Consider the following 17,829-nt stretch of genomic DNA (forward strand, 5'->3'; position numbering starts at 1 on the left):
TATGTGTTGATTTTAAAATATGATCAAAATCTCTGACCAATAGACTTAAGCAATATATGGCCTCAGTTATTCACATGGACCAAACTTTTTGTGTTCCGAAAAGGACAATTTTTGATTATCTATTTTTGATAAGAGATATGAATACTGTGGCAAAAATGCACAACATAGACATTTCCTTTCCTTGGATCAAAAAAAAGGCTTTTGATAGAGTTGATCATCAGTATTTATTTAAAACACTTTTGGTTTTGGCCCTTATTTTGTGTCTCTCGTTAAGATGTAGTACAAAAGAATTTTTAGCATGCTAAAGATAAATTGCTCATTAACCAGACCTTTTCCTGTAACTAGAGGAATACGGCAAGGGTGTTCTCATTCTGGCCTTTTATATGCGATTTCTATTGAACCTTTGTTAATATCACTCAGGAGGCAACTGAGAGGGTTTAATATTCCTAATAACCCTTCAGTCAAACTTACAGCCTATGCTGACGATACAACAATAGTTATAAAAGACTCAAAAGATGTCTCAATTTTAACTTCCTCTTTAAATGCATATCAGCAAGCCTCATCAGCACGTATTAATTGGGAGAAATGTACATCCTTATTGTTGGGTGACTGGCAGGATGCAGGACCTCCTAGTTGACCTCAGCAATGTAGCTGGGCCAGAGATGGGTTCAGAATACTTGGAATATATTTTGGGACAAATGAATATACAGATAAGAACTGGCAAGGGTTAGCAGATAAGGTAATTTTAAGAATTCTTAAGTGGAGATGGATTCTTCCACACCTCTCGTTTAGGGGGAGATGTCTGGTCATTAATAATTTAGCAGCTTCTATGTTATGGCACAAATTCACTGTTTTGGATCCACCAAAAGAATTACTTTCTAGAGTACAAAAGGCATTTGTTAATTTTTTTTGGGATGGCTACCATTGGCTTCCTCCAGGTGTCCTTTATCTACCTGTGGCAGAGGGTGGTCAAGGGCTAATACACCTAGAGTCCAAAATCTTGGCAATGAGGCTACAATCACTACAAAAGCTTTTGTACAACTCTGAACCTGCGCCTTGGGTTGTATTGGGTCATTGGTGGGAAAATTGGTGGGTTCGGTCTAGAAAAACAGTTGTTTTTAATGCAGAAGAATCTCCTGGAGAAAGTGCAGTCATTACCTTTTAGGTTTTATGTGGGATTGATTAAGTTTTGGAGTTGTTTTAAAATTTTGAGAAATGAAGATGACCATTATGGTGTGTTAGAGCCTCTTTTCTTTAATCCACTTTTTCAGTTAGACAATGTGCCATCCTCCTTAATTACTAAATGTATGAATGCTGGCTTAACAAAAGTCATCGATCTGATTGATTTAAATGGTGGCCAATGGAAACCTGCACATATAATTGCCAGTCAAACTGGGATAAATTCATTAAGAATCGTAGAAGATCTAATGAAGAATATTAAAGCAGCTTTTCCACATAGTTTTACTGATTTTATTAATAATGTTATACGGAGTGGATTTATCCCACAGTCTTTTCCTGTACTTAAAGTTATTTTTAAAGATTGGGAATCTGATGAGAATAACCAGACAAAATTGCTGAAAGGATATGGTGCATTGGATTTTAATTGCATTGAGAAAAAGGTTTTATACCACATGTGTGTGAAAATTTCACAATTGGGTCAACTGTTGCAAAGACCTGACACTAAATGGAGAGCTTGGCTTTCTGTTTCCACTGATATCCATCCATCTTGGAGATTATTTTATAAGCCTCCTACCTCCAAAAGATGTGGGGACATTCAGTGGAGAATACTACATTGCATTATAGCCTCAAATTCGTTTGTGTCTAAGATTAATGAGACTGTTCAACCAGCATGTCCATTTTGTAACACTCTCGACAATGTCCTCCATATGTTCTGTGAATGTGTCAGACTTAAACCATTGCTTGAACTATTAGAGAATATGATTGCAAGATTAGGCTTTATTTTTTCAAATAGTCTATTCATTTTTGGTTGCAGATACAAGAAATCTTGTCAGCAAAAATGCACACTTATCAATTTCTTAATTGAACAAGCTAAGCTTGTGATCCTAAAATCTCATCAATGTAAAAATTCTGGTGAAAATGTAAACATAATTACTCTGTTTAAATCCTTAGTAGAGTCGCGAGTGGTGATTGAACATACATATTACAAACATGTCAATAATATTCTGTATTTTGAATGGAAATGGGGTATTGGAGGTGTTTTGGTGACTGTGTGTGATTCAGGAAAATTGGTGTTTAATTGGTAAATGTTTGTAGTTTAAAAAAAAAAAAAAAGTATTTATGTAAAAAATATACAATAATTTTAATTTTTTTTGGATGGTGTATTCAAATAATTTTAATGTTCATTAAAGGTGTTGTGAAAAGTCAAAAGTCTTACACACACAGACACAAACGCACAGCAGTAAACATGCGCGCACACACACACACACACACTCTCTTTCTGTCACACACACACAAACTCTCTTTCTGTCACACACACGCGCACACACACACACTCTTTCTCTCTCTCTCTCACACACACACACACACAAACACACACAGAGCAGTAAACACATACATGCACACACACACGCACACACACACGCACACACACACACACAGTTTTTTACTCAAACACACTCACGCACTAGACACAAACACACACACACACACCCATGCACGTGTTACCAGCCTCAGACAGTGAAGTATGAGAGCCAGTAACTGTAAGAAAGATGCAAGACACACAGATTAGGATCTGCTGCGTTCTGGGGCTTTCTTTAATAGCTTTGCCCTTTGACCAGAACATAACTTCCTCATTGCGCTAGTGTAATGCGCCCTCTACAGGCATCTTGCCGAACACACTTCAGTTTATGTAACAGAACACAAGTATTATTGAGGTCTTTTTAAATATAAAACTAAAAGAAAGATTTAAAAAAAATAATTTGGGGTGCACTATTTTTGCCTAAACTTTTATATTTTACAGTTACATTTACAGTCTATCACACACGCACACACACTCTCTCGCACGCACACACACACACACATTCATCCAGACTCTCTCTTTCACACACACACACACACAGAGCAGTGAACACATGCATGCACGTGCGCACACACACACACAGTCATTTTTTTTTTTTACACAAACACAGGTAAACACACACACACACACACATGCATGTATGCACACATAGACACACACACACACACGCTCTCTCTATTACACACTCATGCTCGCTCTCTCTCTTTCTCTTACACACACACACACACACACCCGCGCACGCACGCACACACAAACGCACAGCAGTAAACATGCGCGCACACACACTCTCTTTCTATGTCACACACACACAAACTCTCTTTCTGTCACACACACGCGCACACACACGCACACACACAGCAGTGAACATGCACGCACGCACGCACACACACACACGTAAACAGCAGTGAACATGAGCACGCACACACACACACACTCTCTGTCACACACACACACTCAATCTCTCTCTTTCTATGTTTCACACACACACACAGCAGTGAACACGCACACACACACACACACACACACACACACAGGTAAACAGTAGTGAACATGCACACACACACACACACACACATACACACACAGTAGTGAACTCATGTACTCACAGGCACACACACACAGAGCAGTGAGCACATGCATGCACGCACACACACACGCTCTCTCTCTATCACACACACACACATGCTCGCTTTCTCTCTCTCTCTTTCTCTCTCTCTCTCTCTCTCACACACACACACACACACAAATGCACAGCAGTAAACATGCGCACACACACAGTCTATGTCACACACACACAAACTCTCTTTCTGTCACACACACACACACGCACACACACACAAACACAAAGCAGTGAACATGCACGCACACACACTCTGTCTCTCTCTCTCTCTCACACACACACACACACACTAACTATTTCTTTTTCTGTCACACACACACAGCAGTAAACATGCACGCACGCACACACACACTCTCTCTGTCACACACACACACTCAATCTCTCTCTTTCTATGTCACACACACACACACACACACACTCTTTCTATGTCACACACAGAGGATTCTGGGTAAATCTCTCGTCAGTCTTCAGCTTAGTTTCACTGATGATCCAGGATAAACAATAAACCCAGCACAGAGCGGCTCAGTGAATGTGGTCTGGACTGAGTGGATGAGGCTCATTGTGTCTCTATAGATGTTGTAGAAGATCAGAGTTCCTGCACTGTGATCCACAAACACTCCTATTCTCCTGCTGAGCACCTTCACTGGGAGAGCAGTGCGTGTGTTATTGTGCCTGAATTTGAAACTGGAGGAAGAGCAGATCAAACTCCAGGACTGAGCATTAAATCCAAACCAACACTCAACACCTTCTCCCTTCCTCCTGATGCTCTTATATGACACTGATATAAACACACCATCATCTCCACTCCAGTCAATCTCCCAGTAGCAGCGTCCACACACACTCTCTCTGCACAACACCTGAGGATAATCAAATCTGTCTGGATGATCAGGATACGGCTGATTCTCCTCCACACGCTTCACCTCTCTGTTCTCCTCAGACAGAATGAGTTGAGTGTGTGCTGTGTTTGGATCCAGAGTGAGGAAACAGCCATCTGAACACAAGAACACACACATTTACAACCACAGCTGTGTGTGTGTGTGTGTGTGTGTGTGTGTGTGTGTGTATGTGAGAGGGAGTGTATGTGAGTATGTGTGCGTGCATGCGGGCATGTGTGTTGTGTGTGAGAGAGTGAGAGAGAGAAGGGGGAGTATGTGTGTGTGTGTGTGAGAGAGAGAGGGTGTGTGTGTGTGCATGTGTTCACTGCTGTGTGTGTGTGAGCGTGAGAGAGAGAGGAAGTGTGTATGTGTGTGAGAGCGAGTGTGTATATCTGTGTGTGAGAGAGGGCCATGCTTGTGTGCGAGTGTGTGTATATGTCTGATAGTGTGTAAGCCTATGCGTGTGAGAGAGAAAGGGTGTGTGCGTGTGCGCGTGAGCATGTGTGTGTGAGAGTGAGTGTGTATGTCTGATTGTGTGTGAGCGTGTACGTGTGAGAGTGAGAGACAGAAGGGAGCATGTGTGTGTGTCTGATTGTGTAATCATGTACAGGGGTGTGTGTGTGTTTGAGAGAGTGTGTAAGAGTGTGTGTGTGTGTGTGTGTGTGTGTGTGTGTGTGTGTGTGTGTAGTCCTACATTTGCGTGGTCCTGCTGTAATCCTCGTGTGTCCTCCATGATCCAGACTGTAAACACACACAGATTGACATTCAGTCAGTACACAAACATCAGCTTAACACACACACACACACGCACTCACGCACACACACACACATACACACAATAAGACATGTGGAGTGTGTGCTGAATGCTGGATTGTGATTGGCTGATGATCTCAGTGCATTAATAACTGCAGTAAAACAACATGAGTGTGTGTGGAGCTGTCAAATCAGCTTCTGAATGACACACAGAGCTTTTAGATCAGATGTGGAAACAGAAAACAGAATGGAAACACAGAAACAGACAGATATAAAGACTGAAGGATTCATTCAATGATCAATTGACAAAAGCGCAGCACAATAATAAAGCAGAATTCAGTGTTAAATGACTTGAAATATGATGGAGATCTTCATCTTCTGTCAAATGCCTCTTCATCATCTCCAAACATTGCTAAGTTGGAGAGCAGTGAATCCAGACCAATCTGCAGTCCTCCTCGCCCTTTGGAAGCTTGGTGGGTTTGTGTTCTGTTTATTGTTCATAATACTTCAGTTATAAAGGATTAGTTTAGGAGTTTTTTGTCATTTGCTTTATTTGAGTTTGTTCAACATGTGATTGTCACTGGACTATATCAGAACCAGCATCACTGTCTGCTGATCACTTTTATTGCCTGATATTTTGTGTTCATGTTAAGCAGAAAAGAGCCAGATTACAACATATGTGAGATATTTGCCAGAAACATCTTTGTTATGTCCACATTGTGAATGTAAATTGATATTGTTTATTTTCTTCCTGTTTATAGTTTTACTCGGCCCTTATTTAAGTGTGATAAAGCACATTCTGTGTCTGTGAAGTTCATGAGGGAGAGTTTAACTTGCTGTTAAAGTATACACAGGACATATTTGGAGAACAGTACACACACATCTCTGACCTGATACTGTACAGTTCTTCAGCAGAAATGTAGAGAACAAGTTTCACTGCTCAACTACAATGCTGAAACTGTACAGTGTTAATATGAGATATAATATCACGCTTAATGTGAGAACTGCCCCAGTGCACTGACATATTTAACTGCTTTGATTAATATCTGGACACTAGAAGAGGAGTGAAGTATCAAAGTATCTGTATTCACAATAAACAAAGGCAGTGCTGCTCCACATACTTGAGTTTGTCCAGTGTGTAGTTTGGATCCTCCAGTTGTTCAGAGAGCAGCTTGACTCCTGAATCTCCTGGATGATTGAAGCTCAGATCCAGCTCTCTCAGGTGTGAGGGGTTTAAAGTCAGAGCTGAAGACAGAAAACCACAGCCTTCCTCTGTCACCATACAGCCAGACAATCTACAAACACAGCAATAGTCCACATCACACAGTTGGACAATCACACATCTCTTTGTGTTGTGAAGATGCTGACTGCTGTTTCTGCTCATGTCAACAGCAGTAATGAACACACACATCCTGATTAGCTTTCCTTATTGATGGAACCCTTGCATCAGCAAACACACACACACACACACACTCAACAACGACTCGACATCATCTGTAGAAGTTCATATCAATATAAGCAAAATATTACCCCAGCACATTTGGGCTCCACATCTGGTAATATTTAAGGGCTGTTCACACAGAAAGTGATGTTGAATGTTGACACCCACAGACAGACACAACCTGGTAAAGTTTTCAAACAGTGAACTGAGACTGCAACTATTAGTGAAATCTATATTAAAGCTCTTCAAATATGATTTAGATTTACAGTAATTGTTTTTTATGTTTAAATCTGATTTATTCTTGTGTTTAAAGCGTTTGTCATTCCTCTTCTTCAGTGTCTCAGACTCATTCAGAAATGATTATTAAATGCTGGATTAATGCACAAGAGAGTTTGGCGAACACGTTTTACACCATTTCAAATATATATTATATGTGCGGCTGTATAAGTCACATACAGCGCTCAGCATAATGGAGGACAGCCCATTCTGAAAACCAAGACTTTCCTCCATTTCTCAGTCAATATAAGCAGTGTATTCTGCTGCATTTAAACAGGACACATTTATTAAACAGATTTATTTATGAACATCATATTTCAGGCACCAAACATAATCCAAAATTAAAAGATAATATAATATAATAACATAATAATAATAATAATATAACATAATACAATTAAATTCAAGGTAAATATTGCAAAAACCCTACAAAATTTCAGCTATTTTTTCCATAGTTTTGCTTCTCTTGATTTTCCCTCTTTTTAATTTTGTATTTAATATTTTTCTATAGCACATAGATGTGGTTATACTTGCTTTTACACCGTTATCATGAGTTATTTTGTTAGATGAGCTCCAGATTTGGCTAATCTATTGTATATCCACGAATATAATACTGTAGAGCTTCCTATTAAAATATGAATGTAAAAGAGAGATTAGTGAGGGGTGTACTTATATATGCTGAGCACTGTATATTGTTCACCCAGAGTGTTTACATGGTCACACAGCAGTAACACAACAAGCATTGAGTTTGGGCTAGCTTCTGCAGATGGACATTGCTGTACACTGCTCTTGATGGGTGAGTGGGGGAGTGTCTGTTGTCTCTCAGGTGTGAATTATTCATGAGCATTGTCACTCACACATACAGATGAGATCACCCAAAACAAACTTAACAAAATGTAGATCATTGTAATGTTTTCTCTGAATGAGCGAACTGTAAGGATCCAAAATATCAGACCCTGAGAACTGTAATGGAATTTCATGAAACAAGATGCAATGTTCCAATGCATTTTCTAATCTGAGAAGTGATGAAGAAACCAACTGTTCAACTGTTCTATTCAAATCACTGTTGACAATGCTAACACAGGCTGGAGAAACAGAGCTACTCTACAGCAGGGGGTAATGCGAAGAAGTCACCCTTCTCCTTCCACCTAAACCCCCCTTCTTGACCCTTATGTTACCTTCTGATTAGAGCACACTAGGTAAGCATTAATGGGACCAGCTTATTCAAATATAGTTAATCCTGCATCCTCTGACTATTTTCAGAGTGCCGACATATTGTCCGTGAGAAGATGCACAAACCCGGGGCGTGGAACTCTGAGCGATGTTGGTCCCTATTGAACGTACTGTAACGAACAAACGTTACATGCTTTAATTGTTGTTTTAGTTTCTTGTGATGCGAGAAGCACTGGTTGCAATATTACTACAGGCCACTAGGTTGCACTAGAGGGGAGTGAGAACTGGACATATTCCAGCTCACCATAGAGCAAGTGAGTCGTGTTTGGTAGAGGGAACCACATGGTGAACTGAGGCTACCGACCCACTCCGGTTCTGATTGTTTTGAGAACATTATTGTTGCTGCTCAAATGTGAGTATTGAATACGTTTTAAGTTTGAAAGTATTTTCAATGGTTGGTTGTGATTTGCCCTATGTTAATTTCTTATGTAGACAGGACCAGTGGCCTGTTTCAGAAAGGAGGTTAAGTGAAATCTCAGAGTATTTTAACCCTGAAATGAGAGAAACTCTGGGTTTTCCGTTTCAAAATGGCAGGTTTGTTAAACTCGAGAAATCAGGGTAAGTCAAGCCTGTTTCTAAAAGAAAGATAACTTTACCTCAGAGTCAGTTACTGTGGTAACTTACTCTGTGAATCTAACCTGGTCCGGAGCAGGTTTTATTCTCTAAACTCAGAGTTTCTGTCGGTCTCCTTCCCTTTTTAAAGATGAAGCGGTATTTCTCGCCTTAGCCTTACGTTTCCACACACCTATTTTAGAGCTCATTTTGGAGATGTGCATAAAAACGATTGATGGAAACGTCATGATTCACATAACTTTTTAAAATATGCATAATAAAACATGTGCATAACTGAGTAGGTTAAACTTTTATTTGATAAGATGCACATAAACTATGAAGTGCACATAACAAATTACAGTATGAACATTAAAAAAAGGTTTGTTAGAGATGATGATAAAAATGTGTGTGAATTGACAAACCAGCAGACTGAGCACACTGCAGAACATCTTAAATGTTGTTTTAGTCATTCTAAAATGCCTAAACTGTTTCAGTCTTAGTGTATATTATTAATTACCTCCGAGCGTCTGGAGCGCGTCAAGATCTCCGTGTCTGGCTTCAAACGCCCCCACGTGTTCATTGTGTGTGAATTGTCTTCTGAGGCGCAAGTACATTAATTAAATAAAAAAATCATTGACGCAGCTTCTTCTACCTCAATAAATTCTGTTTTTACTGTTGATATTTGGTGCAAGTTAATTAGGAAGTGACTATTTTGTTCCCTTTGACTTGTTGGATGGAAATGCTTATTTATTCACATCTTTTAGGCGTTATTCCAGTTTTGCACAAATTTATGTTATATATTTTGATGGAAACACAGCTATTGCCTACATTTTTGTCACACACAGAACAAAGTCACGTATGAGGCTTGTCCTTTTTCGACATACACTGTTACTAGATTAATGGGATTATTATTCTGTCTAAAAACTATTTTATTACTGCTTACCTTCTTAATGTTATATCAACCTCTATCACTTGATCAATAAAAAGGCAGACACACAAGTGCACTGTTAAATCTATTAAAACTTATAAAAGTGTATAAAAGTTTAGGAAAAAAGTATAAACGTCACACATTACATTACTTATTTTATTATACTGAAATGTTTAAATACTTAAAATTAAAAATTACGCATTAACTTGAGCAGCTGTTTTCCCACGCTAACTGTCTCTGTTTCACTGATGGTTGCTTCTTTTTAAATATATACACTCATATTTGCTATAACTTTGCATGAGCAGATCAAGTTCAGCCGGAGAAAGAAATGGTGATCTCTTTTTTTACTATGTTGCCAAGGTCACTCGTAATATCTGCGCTCCATTGATAATGCCTTTTTATAGTCACGATGTGCGCGCTTAACTCTGAGTTGGTCTACTCAAAGTTGATTGACCCAGCTCAGATCAGCTATTCTGAAACCGAAAACTCAGAGTTTTTAATCTTTTAGTAAATCAACTCAGAGTTCAAGTTTAAACTCCGAGTTGTTTGAACCTCCTTACTGAAACATGCCCCTGTTGTCCTAGAGATGTTCAGATGAGGTGTTGGTGCTTTCAATGGACTGCAATGATTTGGTTTCAACGTTCTTTATGCTTCTCATTGGCAAATGAACTATATGTGTACACTTGGAATGACGGTCAGTGACTCTTAAATTCCTCATACTACCGTTTTCCCAGTGAGAGAAAGTGGATCTTATTGCATCGCACTCAAATCCATCTACGCAACATTCACCCAACCATCTATATAATTTACATAGACTGTTTACATTCAATGACTGCTTGGTTTTGGATATTGATTACTTTTGTTTGTGTGGACTAAATACTGTATACACATGTAGAGAAATTAAACAAGAAGGAAAAAGGGAAAAACAGGCTTGTGAAGTTTATTTTAATTCCAGTATGTGTGAAATAAAAATTCTGTGAACTCCCTCAGTGTAACATCTTGCATGCATAGAGGTGGTGTTACAGTACAATTAGAATATCGGACCTCAGAAAATATCAAAACTCTAAATTAAATCATAAATGATGAATGTGATCCGTTCTTACAATTAGAAATACAATCTAAATTTTAGGATCATTGAAATTGGAGTCAGATTGAATTCAGAGCTAAAAAAACTAATATATATAAATTCTAATAAATAATAAAATTCTTTTCAGAAGCACTAGAAAAGGCTTACATGCATTAAACCTTCGACCATGCTGTTAGTTTCGTCATTGGGCTAATAGATGGACTCCTACAGAACAGAATAATTTCACATAATTGTGCAGTAAATATTCTAGTCTACAAGACTGCTTACTTTAAAGTCTTGTTCAGGCACATTCAGGGTGCTTTCACACCTGCCTTATTTAGTTCGATTGAATCGCACTAGAGTTTGTTTTCCCTTTTGCTGCGGTTGGTTTGGGCATGTGAGAATCAGAGATGTATAAAGTACTAGAGACCCATACTTAAGTAAAAGTACAAGTGCTTTATCAAAAATTGACTTGAGTAGAAGTAGAAGTGCTCTTTAAGCACCATACTTAAGTGGAAGTACTAAAGTATTCAACATTTTTTGTACTTAAGTATTACAAGTAGTTTATTTCAAAATTTACTACTCAAGTACTGAAAGTAAAAGTACAAGTATTGTGTAATTTAGTTATTAAAGAAAGCAGTCAAAATACACTAATTGTTTTGTTTATTTTAAATATCTTTTTGGGGTACTTGATTAAGCAGAACGAAAAGAAACATGGCTTATGATACTGTTTTTCTCAGTAAATAGTTTCTATGGTACAAGAGCTCACATCGTCAGGCCCTTTAACCAGAAAATTCCTTCACTGATGAGATAATTCAGCATGTTCACTCACATACATTCTCTCTCTCACACACACACACACCTAAATGTACACTCTCTCCCCACTCTCACACATTCATACACTCTCACACACACAGTTCTCTCTCTATCTCTCTCTCACACACACATTTTTGTGAATTGTGGGGACATTACATAGGTTGCAATTGTTTTTACACTCTCTCTTACACACACACACACGCACACACACACACACACACACACACACACAGACGCACACACAGGTACAATCACACTGTTGTTTTCTCTTACACATTATTCACTCTCACTCACACACACACACAAAGACACACTCACACTTTGGGAGTTTTGAAGTTTGATTGCTTTAAAATAAAAAGCTTTAAACTAAACAAGCAAACTAAATCCTGCTTCACAAATTCACTTGATTTTGATTTTATTGTAAAAAAACAGGAAAATGTGTATATTACTGTTTTAAATGAAAATCTGAAATATTTTATGGCTTATGGCTATGATTTAGTAATAATTTTTATTTATTTTTATTATGTTTTTAATGAAATTGGTCTTACAGTTCATATTTTCTGTAGTATATTTATTAATTCTGGTACTTTTACCATAAACCAACATCTCAACCATTTGGTAGAGGCTGATATTTTAGAAATAATGTGATGTGTTGAATAAAAATGCACTGATTGTGTTAACTAGCGACATTAGGAGTTAAGAAATGCAATCAAAAACATTCTATTGCTTTTGTCTTGGTGTGACAGTTAAAGGGTTTTTGTAATAAAATTTTGTCCTTTAATACAGCAGTCAGATATACGAACTGTGCCCTTAATTTGACCTGCTCAAAGAAAACACTCTTCCTGGATGTATCAAACAAAACTCATGCACAGAAGACAGCACGAGCATTTACAGCTAATAAACTCATGTCAATATTATCCCGCCTGCTTTTTGAGCGCTGACAGCCGGGTCTTACACAGCTATGATTGGTTATTGTCCTCAACAGAAAGGGCTTTAGAAATATAAGCGCTGTTCACCCATGGCGGGAAGAATACGCGATTATCACAGGTAATAGACACAGTGGAGAAAACTTGGCACGCTCATGTCTGGATCCACAGCTTTAACAGCTAAGAACGTTACCTTACAAACTGGCCAGCGAGTCAAATGTCCAAAGTGAGAGAGCGAGAGATAGGCAGAGGTGAAGTTTTACAACATTTCTCCCTAACAGTAAACTAGCGGCTGGAGTGCTGTGCCGCCTCGCCCTCGCGCCTCCGTCCTCCTCCATAGTATTGCGACATCGCTCATAGGAGATAAATGACGTCATCACGTAATAACCAGGTATGACCTATTACTGAACTGATATCAATCATTTTGACACCCCTAGTAACGAGTAACGATGCAGCACATAAAAAATCTATCGGAGTAAAAGTATTAAACTCATGTAAAATATGTACTTAAGTAAAAGTGGAAGTAGGAGAAAAAAATAATACTCCAGTAAAGTACAGATACTGCCTTTTAGTACTTAAGTACAGTAGTGAAGTAGTTCTACTTCGTTACTATACATCTCTGGTGAGAATGCAGCAATCGTACTCGAGTGCGCACCAAAAGTGGACCAAATTAGCGTACCGAGACTTGCTTGAAAAGGTGGTCTCGGTACGCTTTCAAACGAACCCTGGAGCTGTTTGTTTGTAGTGAGAATATGATCCGTACTAAAACAGGTCCAGCCTAAAAAATTATTGCGACTTTTGGACTAATCCAGCTGCTGTAGGCCAATGCGCTGTGCATTATGGGATATATAGGAAAAATATTTGTTGACAGCGCTTTACCAACAGAGAGTGAGAGAGAGGGGAAAACATTACCTGATGGATCGTTGGTAATATTTCCGCAAGATGTCCATGTCGCAGTTTAGCTAAATTAATTCACGCCTCCTCCTGAAGTGAAGACAGATGCATTAAAACACTGTTTTCCAGCCACAGCCGCGCTTCATTCTAGAAATGTATAGTTTATCGAAAGCAGGCATACAATCAGCCAGCGCAGTTGTCCCTCCAGAGTAAAAAACACATTTTGTGTTCTGCCGGTTTTGTTTACCTGCGGGAGTTCATTGGAATTTTCCCTCACATAAATTCAAACCAATCAATAAGCAGTTTAGGAAATATGTTCAACAACATCTGGCCAATGAGAGATGTGGATTTTGTCAGATGACTGCATTTTGGTTTGTTTCAACTGGTTCGGACCAAAGCCAGCAGTGTGGAGTGAAAACGACCCAAAGACGGCAGAAAATACAACAATGTATCATTTATTACCCTTGATCCGGACTAAATGAAGCGAACTACAGATGTTAAAGCACCCTTAGTTTGGTTTTTGGTTCTTATATCTGCTTTTTTTCTCCAAAACCTACTAACCACTATTGGAGAATTATAGAGGAACTTTTATTATGTAATCACTATATAATCACTGTATAATCTGCAACTATTAAAATACACTGTTAAAACATATAGAAATACATTCAAGTGATGCAGAGCAAAACACGCAGAAGTAAACAGCGGTGAAGTAAGACCATTCAGACAGCATGTGCAACATGTATTGATGTATTGACCATGACAAAAACAACTTAAAAACAACTTTGCTCAACCTGCACGGCAATAGCATGCATAGGGAAAATAATTTAAAAAGTGTTTAAATATGACCTTTAAGATGTGCAAAAACAGAAAAACATACAGCCATCAATATAAAGGCTAGAATCCTATTGGAGTCTGGAAATAACGTGATGCTCATGCTTCACCACTGTTTCATGATGACTATAGGAAAAACCTGTATATAAACTGTGGGTTTTGGAACATTTGTAGGAGAGAGATCGATCGACCAACTCTGCTGTAACAATAAACTGCTTCAACTTGACAACTTTGAAGACCTCAGCCTCTTTTTTGAAACTTAGAAGATGTTTGTCAAGATCCAGCGCAACTTTCCACAACACCACACATAATATTTATTTCTAAAACACAAGCATGTACATCAATATTTCTCACATATTATTGTAGCTCAGTTTGTGCTGAACACAAATGAAATACATGTTGGCCAGTTCTGTGTAATAAGTAGCTGAAATAAGCACAGATGTCAGGGCATGTCTAAACATCTCAGGGACCCCAAAATCACCTCTAACCCCTGAGGGTTAACTACAGGTATAGTATGAACAGTGTGAAACACAATTACTGATAAACCATAATTCCTGTTATCTGGGGTTTAGTATCACCCAGGGTTAACATGTTCAAGCATGAAGAGCTCTAATATGAAACTGTCTGACTGTAGTTATTGTAGAGTGGAGAATCATTTACCTCAGTGTGTCCAGTTTACAGTGTTGACTCTTCAGTCCATCAGAGAGAAGCTTCACTCCTGAATCCTGCAGGTCATTGATACTCAGGTCCAGCTCTCTCAGCACACAGTTTGAGGATTGTAGAGCTGAAGACAAACTCTCACAGGACTTAACAGCGAGATTACACATGGCCAATCTGAGAAAGAGCACAGATTATTAAAAACCACACTGTTAATGTGATCTGTCTGATGTAACAAAACAAAAAATCAATCAATCAATCAATCAATCAATCAGGTGTTTAAACTCAGACCTCAGTGTCTCCAGTTTACAGTGTTGACTCTTCAGTCCATCAGAGAGCTTCTTCACCCCTGAATCCGGCAGATCATTGATACTCAGGTCCAGCTCTCTCAGCACACAGTTTGAGGATTGTAGAGCTGAAGACAAACTCTCACAAGAATCGGCAGTGAGTTTACATGTCATAAATCTAAGAAAGAGCACACATTATTAAAAACACACTGTTAATGTGATCTGTCTGATGTAACAAAAAAAAAAAAAAATCAATCGATCAATCAATCAATCAGATGCTTAAACTCAGACCTCAGTGTCTCCAGTTTACAGTGTTGACTCTTCAGTCCATCAGAGAGCTTCTTCACTCCTGAATCCTGCAGGTCATTGTTACTCAAGTCCAGCTCTCTCAGCACACAGTTTGAGGATTGTAGAGCTGAAGACAAACTCTCACAGCACTCAACAGTGAGATTACAGAACTGTAGCCTGTGTAGAGGACAAACACAATATGTTTGTGTTAATCTGGTGTGTTTAATAGTCTGAAGCACATCTGACTGTAGTGACTGGTTTAATTTCACTAGTTAGTGAGCACATCTGCTGATTTTAGCTTTAAATAGCATTTAAGTCTATACAAATGGCTTCCTTCAGATGTTCCAATAGCCCAACTCTTTATTAAACACCTAACACTGCAAAACAGGAATGTGCTTTAATTGTTTTATTTATTATTATTTAACAAACAAACTAATGACAATAATCTTCTGTAGCATCTTTAAAGTTGCATCTCAAAGCACTTTTCAGAATAAAATGAAACAGATGCATATGTGACAGAAATATAGAAGATATATAAATATATTCATTGTTGTTTGCAGTTTTTGTTTCTAAAGATTCCTCCATGTCAGTGATTAGGACTGTCTGCCCTGTAATCTTGCTTGCAGCTCCTCAGCCTTATCCAGCCATGTCCACCATTTCAGTTGTCTCTAGTACAGCAGTCTCAATCTTCTCCAGTTCATCAGACACAGTTTCTAGCGCTAACAGTATGTTTCAGCGAGGACATAAACAAGGATGTCAACAACGGGAAATGCTGTTTGGCACTGCTAACAATTTAGCTAAAAATTCAGTGCAAATTCAGTGCAAAAAATGCAGTGTCTCTCTATGCGGACACTTTCCCTGCATTCCACATCTCAGATAACTAACACTCTAAAGATATGAGAATGTTTCATATGACTCACACACGCTTATTCTGAATATATGTAACAGACACTTGTCAGATGATATTTTAGAGAGCAGGCGTGAGCTTCAGCTGTGTCCTCTATGTCATTTTCTGTCTGATTCAGGCTCACACTGATACGACTAACAGCTACTCTGACTGATAGGATTTACACAGCGCAAAAGTGCGTGCTTGTAGAGCCGTGACACTTTTCCTGGTGACGTGAAGCCGATCTGCAAATCACAGCACAATACATTAGCTGACCAATCAAAGCCTCTTGAGGACGGGCCTTTCAGAGGAACTAGGACATATGACATTTGTCTTTATGTTAGCGGAGTAGCTGTATATAGTCAAAGTCAGATATATGAAAAATGAGCTGATTTTCTACAAGTGAAGCATGAGCACACATCGCATTGCATTCTATCAACACAACCAAGCCTTAAAAATACACTCTAGACCCCCCTTTAAGGACATCCAGGCAGTCTAGAGGTGTTTGAAACCTCCAGAAAGGTGGGCTTGCATCATCATCATGGAGGGTTTCACCAGCTCCACTATAGCTCTGTGCTCCTGCTGTTTATCCTAATCAACTCAACTCAATTTATTTCTAGAGCACTTTCAACCAACCACAATGGCTACCAAAGTGCTGTACGTAAAACACAGAATACAAGCAAACATACAAGAAACCAAATACATCAACTCACAACACACGAGTAAAAGCTGAAGAAAATAAGTATTTCAGTGATCTCTGAAAACACTCAAGAGTTGGAGAAGTTCTTAAGGAGAGTGAAAGATCGGGCCAGAGTCTTGAAGCTGCTACTGAAAAAGCTCGATCACCTCCACATATCAATCGTGAACTTGCAAATAGAGTTGACCCTTAGTGTGAAGAGATCTCACGGGTTGGTGTATATTAATCAGCTCAGAAATATACTCAGGGGCCATGGAGGGATTTACAAACATACAGCAGTACTTTGTACTGAATTCTAAACTGTATTGGCAGCCAGTGTAGAGAAACCAGTACAGGTGTAATGTGCCTTTTCTGTGCCTGTTAAAAGCCTGGAAGCTGAGTTCTTCAATCTCTCATATCAGCCAAACAATTTAACAAAGTCTGAAGGGAGGATTGATCCTCAGATATTTTGGAGAAGTAGATTTGAGAGTCATCAGCATATAGATGGTAATTTATGCCATGCTTTTCAAAAAAATTCTCAATGGAAATAAGTAAAGGGAAAACAAAACTGGACCCAATATCGAGCCCTGCAGTACCCCACACATTAACTGAATGACAGAAGAACAAGAGTTGCCCAAACTGACTGATGTACAGTAGTTCTTTACTTCAGATATGAAGAGAACCAGTCCAAGGCTAAACCCTGGATATTAGTGTGTTCTCTAATATGATTAATGAGGATGTCATGATCCACTGTATCAAAAGCAGCAGTGAGATCCAATAATAAA

At 38.7% G+C, this 17,829-nt stretch overlaps 2 protein-coding genes across 4 annotated transcripts in view; one reads left to right on the top strand and one right to left on the bottom strand.

The window, feature by feature from the left end:
• Positions 1-17,829, top strand: part of LOC137491081 (uncharacterized) — a 554,517-nt gene that overhangs the window by 325,198 nt on the left and 211,490 nt on the right. The window lies entirely within an intron of this gene.
• The window catches only part of si:dkey-82i20.1, a 62,283-nt gene continuing 46,037 nt past the window's right edge, over positions 1,584-17,829 (bottom strand). Inside the window, exons 10-15 of one of the 3 annotated variants that reach the window (XM_087245647.1) lie at positions 15,486-15,659; positions 15,199-15,372; positions 14,911-15,084; positions 6,409-6,582; positions 5,229-5,275; positions 1,584-4,650 (exon numbers count right to left, since the gene is read on the bottom strand). In XM_087245647.1, coding sequence (XP_087101773.1) covers positions 4,127-4,650; positions 5,229-5,275; positions 6,409-6,582; positions 14,911-15,084; positions 15,199-15,372; positions 15,486-15,659 — 1,267 coding nt within the window. In that variant the 3' untranslated portion in view covers positions 1,584-4,126. The remainder of the gene's footprint in view (positions 4,651-5,228; positions 5,276-6,408; positions 6,583-14,910; positions 15,085-15,198; positions 15,373-15,485; positions 15,660-17,829) is intronic. The other 2 variants (NM_001444389.1, XM_088649611.1) reach the window with 2 other exon arrangements.

The sequence above is a fragment of the Danio rerio genome, chromosome 4, assembly GCF_052040795.2.
Source record: "Danio rerio strain M-AB ecotype USA chromosome 4, GRCz13ab, whole genome shotgun sequence".
In the NCBI taxonomy this organism is placed as follows: domain Eukaryota; kingdom Metazoa; phylum Chordata; class Actinopteri; order Cypriniformes; family Danionidae; genus Danio; species Danio rerio.